Genomic DNA, 11,409 nt, shown 5'->3' with positions numbered 1-11,409 from the left:
GCATTTATGTAGATCGGGGGTGCATTCCCTTCAGAAACAAATGTAATCCACTGCGAGTTCAGCGGCTCAGATGTCGGGAGTAAATGACGACTGCTGTTCATTATTACATCCAACAACAGAACACCTCAATCGCTTAGGAGTCATTCTTGTCTACATCTGCTCCGGCGGTGAAACAATGGCGGACTGATGACAGCTCACTCAGGGCGGAGCTAGACTCCAGTCCAGTCTGTGCTGAAACGCTACTGTCAATCAAACTATCGTGGGAGGGGCCTGTCTCTGTGACGTCACACAGACAGGCATCTGAGATCGGCTCGATTTGAGAAAGGGGAAAACATTTAACCAGATTAAAAAAAAAACACCGGGTGGATTTTTATCATTATAGGGTGGTTGTGTACACACACTGCCAACACACATCTCAGTTCAAACAACTTGTAAAAGTGCGTGTAGCATCCTATGACCCCTTTAAACAACAAATGCTATCTCTACTTTGAAGACAACTGAGCTGCTACTTAAAAATAGTAATAATAGCATTGCTGTTTGTTAGAGACAAAGAGACAGTGTTTGGTTGATAAATGGCTTTATTTGGCTTTAGGGGAACATCACTGTATCAGTTAGCAGCCATAGTTAAAGTGTCAGCACTCCGCAGAAAACGTGAGGACTCTTTTAAGCAGCTTAGATTCATGATTAAGGCATTTACGTACATTTTTACACACATCAAGCAAATCTATCCCACCTCTTCAATATTGTCAAGCTCCAAGTGAATCAGGCCATGCACACTGAACCTCCTCTTGATTGATTCATTTCATGAATAATTTGCTGCACTGTTAATTGGAAATCTTGCTCTTCCCTCCTTTCCGACTCTTTTAAATTATTTGCTGCAAAAATGAGACCAAATCCTGCAAGAATTTCTTTAACGTCACTCACTTCACACATTTCCTCCAAACTTTAAGAAAACAAGACTTCATCAGTTTAGAGACATTTCCTTTAACCCTAAAACACAGTACAATGTAACGTGCATTTAAAGAAAAATTTGAAGTAAGAATTTGTCAGAGCAACACTAGAAGCATATTCTGTGGGCAGACATTACACTTTTTATATGCACAAAGGTTTATGAAAGAAGAAATGTGATTACGTCACAAAAATGCATAAATAGAAAATATTTTGTGTCAGATGTGAAATGAACATGACACAATATTCAGTTAGTTTCATGAACCCCAAAATTAAAAGAAAAAATATTTTGCATAAAGAAAATATTTGACGATTAAGATTTTTGCATTTTTTCATTAAAGTTAAATCACCTACGATCGCCAAGCTTTGCTTAATATCAAAAGTTATATGGGAGTTTACTGTGGATTGTGCCCCGTTCTGCATTCTCATTCTCAATCCTCATTCAACCGACCCGCGCTGGAGTGCGCTCGCCGGTTACCGTGCTGTGTTCCTCTCTTAAGTAGTTGGGATCTGGACATTTTGTTCTTGACTGAGACTTGGGCCGGTGCTGGTGAGTTGTCAGTTTTTGAAGAACTTTGCCCACCGAACTGCTGTTTTATTAGTACCCCCAGATCTACTGGTAGGGGTGGTGGGGTTGCAATGGTTTTTAAACAATCACTTAATATTCAATCCGTTTCTGTTCGAACTTTTTCATCGTTTGAAGTACAGTGTGTAGCATTAGTCTACTTCATCCCTGCTGTTCTGTGCTCTCACTCCACTGACAGGGCTCTTTTATCTGTCCCTCGTTCCCGTTTGAAAACTAAGGGTGACAGAGCCTTTTCAGTCACTGCGCTTTATTTAAATGATAAAGCATTTATTCATCATGGTAGCATTTGTTGTACTGCAAATAATTAAATTTTTTATAATACAAATGCTGTAAATGTTATTAATTATTCTCATTATTTTTACTGTAATACAATAACAGTTATGAGAATCTTAAGACAAGCAGAATGTCCAGATGCATTACGCTAATCAGAATTGGGTGTGGGAGCAACAAATCTTAATGGCCCTAAAAGTAATCTTCATTTTCTTTATCCAAAAATAAAAAATAATTTAAAAATGTCTTTTGATTTCAGCAGTGGTCTGGACATATTTCTTGTAATTCACTCGTTTGCGAGCAGAAACACAAAAGGGATGGCTAAACTCAGAAGAAAGCCATGCCATGGATTAGAAAGCGAGAAGAAGAGAAATACGTCAAGAGATCAGGATGGAGAGGAAGATGAATGGATCAAGAGGAGGTCGTTTTTGAACACAGGAAGGAATAGAGGGATATTTAGCAGCAATCGTCTCTAAAGCGTCAGAATCTAAATTGCAGAAGGGTTTTCCCACACTACAGATGATACACAATGCGCTCTTCTTTCTCAAATCCATAAATGTTGAATCTTTTATCTCATCAGTCTCGTTTAACTGCATGCTGTGACCGGTGCATTTAAGGAAACCGTGAATGGATGAGCAGATGCGTGCATTAATGTTCAAAAATGTTGCATGCTTTGCATTCTTCCCCTTACGAGCGAACGTATTGAAATGAGCTTGGACAATTTCATTCATGTGGGTATAGATGCCCTAAAATCTCTGGAAAATTAGGAGACGTGGCCTCTCCCTGTGCTTGGCTTGTGACGTACATTCAGGACTCGAGTGAAGCTCTAGATAATATGCTTTTGCTCAATGAATAATTACCTTCTCCAAGTCCAAACTCACTTATGTTTAAAATCAGATAGCACCGAGAGGTTGGAACCTGCAAACTTGGTCCGTTTTGCATTTGGACTGCATGGCATCACTTTCTGCACTCCGGGAAATAATGGCACGTGAACACCAGGAAGAATTAACATTTTGCCATCATTTACGCTCCCCAATGTCCTTCAGGCCCCATATTATTGTCTTACACTCTTACACTCTTAAAAATAAAGGTGCTTCTTCACAGCGATGCCGTAGAAGAACCATTGGTTTAAAGAACCATCTCTTTCTTACCTTTTTATAATCTGAAGAACCTTCTTTCACCACAAAGAAGCTTTTGTGAAACCATTATGGAACCATTTAGACAAAAAAGGTTCTTCTGTGGCATCGTGAAGCACCTTTATTTTTAAGAGTGTAGCTTTAAGCTAAAAGCTTAGAAATGCATGGTGATTTATGCTGCAAACTTTTGTGAAACAGAAAGGTTCTTCAGATGTTCTTTATGGAACCATTTAGACAAAAAAGGTTCTTCTGTGGCATCGTGAAGCACCTTTATTTTTAAGAGTGTAGCTTTAAGCTAAAAGCTTAGAAATGCATGGTGATTTATGCTGCAAAACTGTGTTAAATAAAAAAATACAAATAAAAAAGGAATAGTTCACCCTAAAATGGAAATCACCCTCCGATGACAACCTTTTTGGATCTTTCAAGTGTTTTGGTTACCTGGACTTGAAGTGAAGCGACAGAAACCTCTCAGGATTTTTTTGGAAATATCTTAAAGGGGTCATATGTCTTCCTTTCTCTTTGGAGTGTTACAAGCTGTTCGTGCATATATAAGATCCGTAAAGTCGCAAAGATTAAAGTCTCAAACCCAAAGAGATATCCTTGCTTAAATTTAAGAATCGTCTTCAAACGCCTCATTAAAACACGCCCCCACGTCTACGTCACGATGTGGGAAGATTTGCATAACACCGCCCAAATGTTCACACAAAGAAAGAAGGTGTAGCTTCTATTCTCGCTGTAGTGTTGTTGTCGTATAGCTGGCCAATCAGAGCACACCTCGCTTTTCAGACCGATGAGCTTTGTAAAAATCACGCGTTTCAGAAAGGCGGGGCATAGAGGAGAAACAATAATGTACAGTATGTGGAAAATAATGTGTTTTTTGAACATTGCATTCCACTAAATACACAAATAATGTTCTTTTTAGCAACGTCATATGACCCCTTTAATTTGTGTTTTCAAAGATGAACCAAAGTCTAAAGGGTTCGGAATGACATGAGAGTGAGTAAATGATGACACATTTTTCATCTAGGGTGAACTATCTCTTTAAGATCTGAGAAAACAGAAGATAGGATGTTTACTGGTGGAAAAATGATTTACCCTCACACAACTTCAGAAGACTTGAAATACGGCACACGGATTACGTGGACGATATTTATGCTGCTTATTTGTCTTTTTGGAGCACGGAGGTTTACTTAGCATCTGCTTTCGCTGCATGAAGATGTTCAGCTGAACTACTTCATAGGCTCTCTTCATCTCTCGAGTGCTGTACAGAAAACTAGCCAACCTTCCGTTTTAGCGCTTTCACTACCGGCTCGTTGCTTTCCCGCAGAGATCCAGATGAAATCAGCCGTGCCCAGTGAAATGAGGCGAGGATGAGTGGATGTTGATGTGAATTTGTCGGAGGGACGCAGCTTTACTTGCTCTTGAGCGCAGAGGCCTTCTCGCCCTTGTTATTGTCCCCCTTTTCACTCTTGCTGTCTTCCTTATTGCTATCGCTCTTCTTCTCCTTCTCCTTTTCTTTCTCTTTCTCCTTCTCGTTCTCTTTCTGTTCCTTTGGGCTCTTCTTTTCTTCCTTTTCCTTCTTCTCATCCACTTTTTCCTTTTCCTTCTCATCCTCCTGTTCTTCCTCCTCCTCCTCATCGCCTCCTTCCTCCTGTTCTTCTCCTTCCTCGGCCTCCTCCTCCTCTTCTTCCTTCTCCTCCTCTTCTTCCTCTTCCTGCTCTTCTTCAGTCTCGGGGTTGGCTCCGCCCTTCCTCAGAGCATAAGTGCGGCTCGGTGTGTAATAGTAGGCGGAGTGCTGCAAGGCTCCGCCCACAGAGCTCAGACGGCATTCCTCACCTTCCAGCAGCTTCCTGTTGGGAACGACCATATATGGGTATAGATGGAACTCTGATAAATGACACTAAAGGTCCTTGCACACTGAGTCCAAAAAACATCATCCTAAAAAAACCTTGCACACTGAGTCCAATGCGTAAAAGTTTTTGTTTACATAAAATATGTGTGTGTACTGTGAATATTTATTATGTATATATAAATACACACACATGCACGTATATATTTAAGAACATTTTTATATTTGTATAATAAATATATTTATATATAATATAAATTATATAAATATATACATTTAAATATTTTCAAAATATATACAGTAAGAGTGTGTATTTATATATACATAACAAATATACACAGTACACACACATATATTATGTAAACAAAAACTTTTATTTTGGATGCGATTAATCGTTTGATAGCACTAGTTCGATTCTGAATTGTCAAAACACCTCTCAAAATGCTTGCTACGGATGTGAAAAACGCAGAAATTCGAACCCGATCCGAATTTTTTTTATGACGGACAAAAGTTTCGGAGGCAGTGTGTAAAACTGATTGACACAATGTGAGGTCGTATTTATTTTTCAACATGCGAAAATTTCGGACTCAGTGTGCAATGGCCTTAAGACGTGGAATTGATCGTTTTAACGTGACGTCACAGCCTTATAGGAACATCATCTGGAGGGCAAAACGAGGCTTTGCTCCCCTGACTACTCCATTATTTTTATGCGGTTTGCAATAAGTAGTAGTGTAGTAAAACGTTGATATTAAAAGGCGAAATTCAGTACACACCTTATTGATGATGCATACTTTGTATAGGCAAGCAGACGAACCCAGAATATACACGCAACACATAAAGTTTCACATTAAATGGTTTCCCATAGAAAACCATTATAAAGAAAACACGGAACCATTTATGCACATTACATTCATATTCCGGGCTCATCTAAGTAAGCATAATCAATAAGATGTGTACTGAATTTGTTCTTTTAATATCACTGTTTTAAAAATCATTAAGGCACTTTAAGTGTTTTTCACAATCTTTTGTCGCGCTGTTTAGTGATTGAAATACTCCATATAATATGGAGTGCAAATGGCCAAAACTTGCATTTTGTCCACATATCTTTGTTTTATTCTTTTGATAGGTGATCTAAATATTTAAGGCTTGGAAACAGATGTGCTGCAGTTCAGTGGATGTTTTGCCCTCCAGGTCTTCGAGCCGGTCACAAGACTGAAAGCTATTGATTTGGCAGCAGTTCTGAGTCTGACCTGTAGGCTGCGATCTCGATGTCCAGCGCCATCTTGACGTTTAGCAGCTCCTGGTATTCACGCAGATGACGGGACATCTCACCTTTGGTGCTCCTCAGAGCAGATTCCAGCTGCTGAATAGTGTCCTACCGCACAAACGAGACAACAAGGCCTTTTTAAGAAAAATCTTATCTTCATAATATAATTTATAATAGACTTTTTTTCAAATTACATTAGAAAAACGCAGAATAGGAGCAGTTTTACTGGTGGCCCCAACCCGATCTCATGAATGTGCGTTTCAATGGCACGATTTTCTGTTTCTATTTTGCATATTATTTATACGCAGAAATGGACTTTGGCACGCATATGATGCGCAATTGGTAGGGTTAAACTGCGTATTATATGCACGCAAAAACTACATATTATATGCACGCCAACACAATGTGTATTATATGCACGCAAAAACTGTGTATTATATGCACGCCAACACAATGTGTATTATATGCACGCAAAAACTGTGTATTATATGCACGCAAAAACTGCATATTATATGCACGCAAAAACTGTGTATTATATGCACGCAAAAACTGCGTATTACATGCAGGCCAACACAGTGCGTATTATATGCACGCAAAACCGGCATATATGCATGCAAAAACTGCATATTATATACACGCAAAAACTGTGTATTACATGCACGCAAAAACTGTGTATTATATGCATGCCAAACACGTGCGTATCCTATGCACGCCAAAGTCAGTTTCTGCATAAATATCACAAAATACAAAAAAAAAAGTGCTATTGATACGCATTTCATGAGACCGGGCTCAATGTGAAAGTGAAGCGCTCTCACCTGCAGCTCGCCGATCTCGTTGTTTTGGCGGTCCTCCATCTCCGCCAGCTGTCTTTCTAAGGCCTCGTTATGGGCTTTCAGGGCCTCGATCTCCAGGGTGCGGGCCTGCAGCTGTCGGCGGTACTCACACAGCTCGTCCTTGGACTGCTTCAGAGCATCGTTGTTGCGCGCCGCCACCTCCGTCACAGAAGTGAACTTGGAGCGGTACCATTCCTCCGCCTGCTGCTGGTTCCGGGCGGAGAGAGACTCGTACTGGACACGAATGTCCTTCAGGGCTACAGCGAGGTCAGGCTTACTGACGTCCATCTCAACAGACACCTGAGCGTGAAGAACAGTCAGCTATTACTCAATAATACAAATAACTTTAATATACATACTGTATGTGACCCTGGAACACAAAACCAGTCATAAGGGTCACTTTTTTGAAATTCATATTTATACATCATCTGAAAGTTAAGGATCAAGGTTTGTTAGGATAGGACAATATTTGGCTGAGATACAACTATTTGAAAATCTGGAATCTGAGGGTGCAAAAAAATCTAAATATTGAGAAAATGTCTTAGCAATGCATATTACTAATTAAAAATTAAGTTTTGATATATTTACGGTAGGAAACTTTAAAGATGATTTTCTCAATATTTAGATTTTTTTGCACCCTCAGATTCCAGATTTTCAAATATTGTCCTATCCTAACAAACCATACATCAATGGAAAGCTGATTTATTCAGCTTTCAGATGATGCATAAATCTCACTTTCAAAAAATTGACCCTTATGACTGGTTTTGTGCTCCAGGGACAGATATTAGTTGGCATAAATATGAGACATTCTTTCCCTATATAAAATGTTGCTCAAATTTGTCAGTGGTTATTTGAGTATACTGATAAATAAACAGTTTATCAATAAACCGATGTCCATCAGGTAGTGAAGTTGCATTGGCAGTGAAAAAGCATGGTGCATTTAATCGGTCTTTGAGTGTAACGTGTGGTAATGAAGTTTTGAGCTCTCGGGGCTGTGGGATGGAGCGCACACTCAGGGGTTTTAATGCACAAGGAAAGATGAAGCTGGGACACAACAGCAATTCATCAGCCACTTCATCAACAACAACAATCCATGCATGAAGATGCATGATGATGATGGCTTATTTTCAGATGTAACATTGAAGAAAAGTTTATGACTTTTATCCAGGATGCTTTTAAATGAAACTGGAAATGTTATCTTCTGTAGTGCAGAAGTAGAGTGAGTGTGAAGCTCTCTGCAGCCACGCCTAAAATCTGCGCTCCTGCATCATCATCATCATCATCATCATCATCATCATCTGCACACCGGTGTGAACTTCTCATCAACAACAACCCTTTCAGCTTTCAATACATTTCACCCTAAGCGCTCATCCTTGTCTTGGACCCATTAAATCTGCTTTTGGAGATGTTGAAGTTGTGAGAGAGATGAATGGAGGTTCTGGTGCATTGCAGGCTCTGGTTCTGAATGTCTGCGCTGCAGTGCTGTAAATCATGACACGCATGCCCACACGCTGAGTTATTAATAAACACAGTATTTCACTGCATTTCTGGTATTTATGTGCTTTTCACAAGTTCTATCATGCATTGAAAAACCTGTAAATACCTGATATGGCCTTTAAAATAACTGATGTAAACCATGATGATTCACTCATATTGAATATTAAAATATAATTTAAATATCATTACAATTATAATCGAAATATTAACATTATAATAATATTTAATATTGTAAGGACATATTTGTTTCCTGACAAAACATTTTACAGTATATATTATGTAGCAATTTCCAACCCATCATAGAAGTATGAGCATCATAGAAATCCACATTTTGCATATGCGTTAAATGTTATTTAAATCATATGCAAAATGTGGATTTCTATGATGCTCATACTTTTATTTATACGCTTTTTTGTAATTTATTTTTAATCAAACTCAAGATCTATCTTACACTGCAAATTGAACACATGTAAAGCGTATTCTATTGCAGTGTTTTTCTTAACCGAGTAGTTTTATTTCACTAGAATTAAAAATGTTATGTAGCGATGCCTTTGCAACTATTGCACTTTATGTAGCTATTTGAGATGTAAATCTGTAAATCAGTGTAAAAACATAACTCGGCCCAGGCTGGTCTCTGGTCTTAGCTGGTTTAAGATGGTGACCCTGCAGCACAAAAGCAGTCTTAAGTCGCTGGGGTATATTTGTAGCAATAGCCAACAATACATTGTATGGGTCAAAATTATACATTTTTCTTTCATGCCAAAAATCATTAGGATATTAAGTAAAGATCATGTTCCATGAAGATATGTTGTACATTTCCTACTGTAAATATATCAAAACTTACATTTTTGATTAGTAATATGCATTGTTAAGAACTTCATTTGGACAACTTTAAAGATGATTTTCTCAATATTTAGATTTTTTTGCACCCTCAGATTCCAGATTTTCAAATATTGTCCTATCCTAACAAACCTTACATCAATGGAAAGATGATTTATTCAGGTGATGTATAAATCTCAATTTAAAAAAACTGACCCTCATGACTGGTTTTGTGCTCCAGGGTCACATGTATGTAAGTGTTAACAGAACAGCTGGAAAGTGCTAGCCAAAAGAGTTTGTTTTAAATGATGAAACCTGAGGCGTTTCATACCTGCGTGGACTGAAGCGACGCCTGGAGCTCCTGCAGCTCCTCCTCATGCACCTTCCTGAGGAAGGCGATCTCATCCAGCAGCGACTCCACTTTCTTCTCCAGCTCCAGACGCGTCAGCGTGGCGTCGTCCACGTCCTTGCGGTATCCCTTCAGGCTGCTCTCTGCCTCCTCCCTCAGCCGGCTCTCCTCCTCCAGCTTGTCCTTGAGGCGCTCCAGAGCCTCGTTCATCTGCACGCAGTCCAGGTGCATCTGGCTCTTCTCGTGCGTCAGCTCCTCGACGCGCGCGCGCAGCTCGCGGATCTCCTGCTCGTAGAGATCGTGCAGACGCGACGGCTCGCTGTGACGCTGGCGCAGCAGCGCGACCTCCGCCTCCAGGACTTTGTTGTGCTGCTCGAGGTAGTGCACCTTCTCGATGAACGTCACGAAGCGGTCGTTTAGGCCCTGCAGCTGCTCCTTCTCGTTGGTGCGGATGATCTTCAGCTCGTTGGTGATGGCGGTGGTCTGCGTCAGGTCCACGGTGTCTGGCATGGGCTGGAAGCCGCGTTTGGTCCGGTAACTTGAGGATATGATCATTGGGGATGGAGAGCCGTAGGTGCGGTGCTGATGCTGCTGCTGCTGCTGATGCTGCGCTCCGGAGCGGTAACTCGCCGTCGGGACGCGCCTCGGCGCATCTCCAAAAATCTTCCTGTAGGAGCTGCTCGTGTACATATCGCCGGAATAGCTCATGCTGAAACGCTGGAGATCACAGACCGAATGAGTGAAGTAAGTGTGTGGATGTGGGAAGACAGAGAAAGAGAAAGAGAGTGCCAGTCGGGATGGCGCGCAGGCGTCTTTTATAGCCAGAAACCGCGAACATCATCTGACGCATGGGCGGTGGTGAAGGGGCAAGCCTGCAACCCTGAGCAAAAAGACAGAGTCCCAGGAGAGAGCTCACTCATTCATTGCCTCGATCTGCTTTTGTGGCCACTCATCCCTTTTGGATAGAGATTGTCATCTACAAAAGCGAGGATAAAATAAAAAGGCCAAAGACGTGCAAATGCATGAAAAACTACATTTGGGTTCCTCAGAGTTGAAAGTTCCTGCGATCACTATAGAGGCTGTCAGGGGTACGTAAACTAAGGTTTTGAGGCACTTGAAAATGCGTATCAGTAGCACGATTTTTTTGTTTTTGTTTTTGTATTTTGCGTGCTATTACGCAGAAAGTGACTTTGGCGTGCATATAATACGCAGTTTTGCGTGCATATGACACGCACTTTGTTAGCCTGCATATGATATGCATTTTGGCGTTCATAGCCTATAATACGCACCTCACACTCCTAAACATTGCATACCATAAGCACGCCAAAGTCAATTTCTGCGTATAAATAGTACGCCAAATAGAAACGCACTTTCATGAGATCGGGTTAAATATATTTATATTGAAGTTCCCACAATTTGGGAATTTGAGGCATCCAGAAGATTCGGGGGAACCAAAGTATTCCATTTAGTGTAGCTGAAATGGTTACTTTATCATTTATCATAATAATGATTTTTGTTATATTCATTGTTAATCTCCAAAGAAAGGATAAATAGATTGCATTAAAGCAATAGGATGCAGAAGCATCAGGCAGAAGTGTGACGGATCAGGCTGGGTTTGTGTGTGTGGGACTGAAGCATGTTGCAGTGGGAGGAGGAGTGTCGCCACCTGTCCATAGGCTGGTCTTGTTAACTATTTTTTTTATTTAGCGATATATTGCCCTAGAAATAATTGTGAGAAACAATATTATTGTCATTTTTTGACCATTTTATGCCACTGACTATATAGTGATGTTTCAGTATCAGCGCTGGGCTGTCAGGCATTGTTACACCAGCAGGTGGCGGCAATGGATTGACT

At 40.4% G+C, this 11,409-nt stretch overlaps 1 protein-coding gene across 1 annotated transcript; it reads right to left on the bottom strand.

The window, feature by feature from the left end:
- Window positions 1-4,156: 4,156 nt before the first annotated feature.
- On the bottom strand, window positions 4,157-10,377 carry LOC107708255 (low molecular weight neuronal intermediate filament-like). The gene is made up of 4 exons (XM_016512443.1): window positions 9,537-10,377; window positions 6,872-7,189; window positions 6,040-6,164; window positions 4,157-4,790 (listed from the first exon to the last, which is right to left on the bottom strand). The coding sequence occupies exons 1-4, from the start codon at window positions 10,260-10,262 to the stop codon at window positions 4,352-4,354; spliced, it is 1,608 nt and encodes a 535-aa protein (XP_016367929.1). The 5' UTR covers window positions 10,263-10,377; the 3' UTR covers window positions 4,157-4,351.
- Between the last annotated feature and the right edge of the window lie 1,032 nt (window positions 10,378-11,409).

Source organism: Sinocyclocheilus rhinocerous, unplaced genomic scaffold, assembly GCF_001515625.1.
Source record: "Sinocyclocheilus rhinocerous isolate Xijiao unplaced genomic scaffold, SAMN03320098_v1.1 scaffold1436, whole genome shotgun sequence".
Lineage (NCBI taxonomy): Eukaryota > Metazoa > Chordata > Actinopteri > Cypriniformes > Cyprinidae > Sinocyclocheilus > Sinocyclocheilus rhinocerous.
This window is presented reverse-complemented; position numbering and strand designations above follow the sequence as displayed.

Bases quoted from the DNA above. Each gene is read 5' to 3' on its own strand.
- LOC107708255 (XM_016512443.1), bottom strand. From the start codon at position 10,262: ATGAGCTATTCCGGCGATATGTACACGAGCAGCTCCTACAGGAAGATT. The intron at 7,190-9,536 runs GTATGAAACGCC...CTTCACGCTCAG, and splicing joins CGTCGCTTCAGTCCACGCAG to GTGTCTGTTGAGATGGACGT. The intron at 4,791-6,039 runs GTCAGACTCAGA...CGTTCCCAACAG, and splicing joins ATCGAGATCGCAGCCTACAG to GAAGCTGCTGGAAGGTGAGG.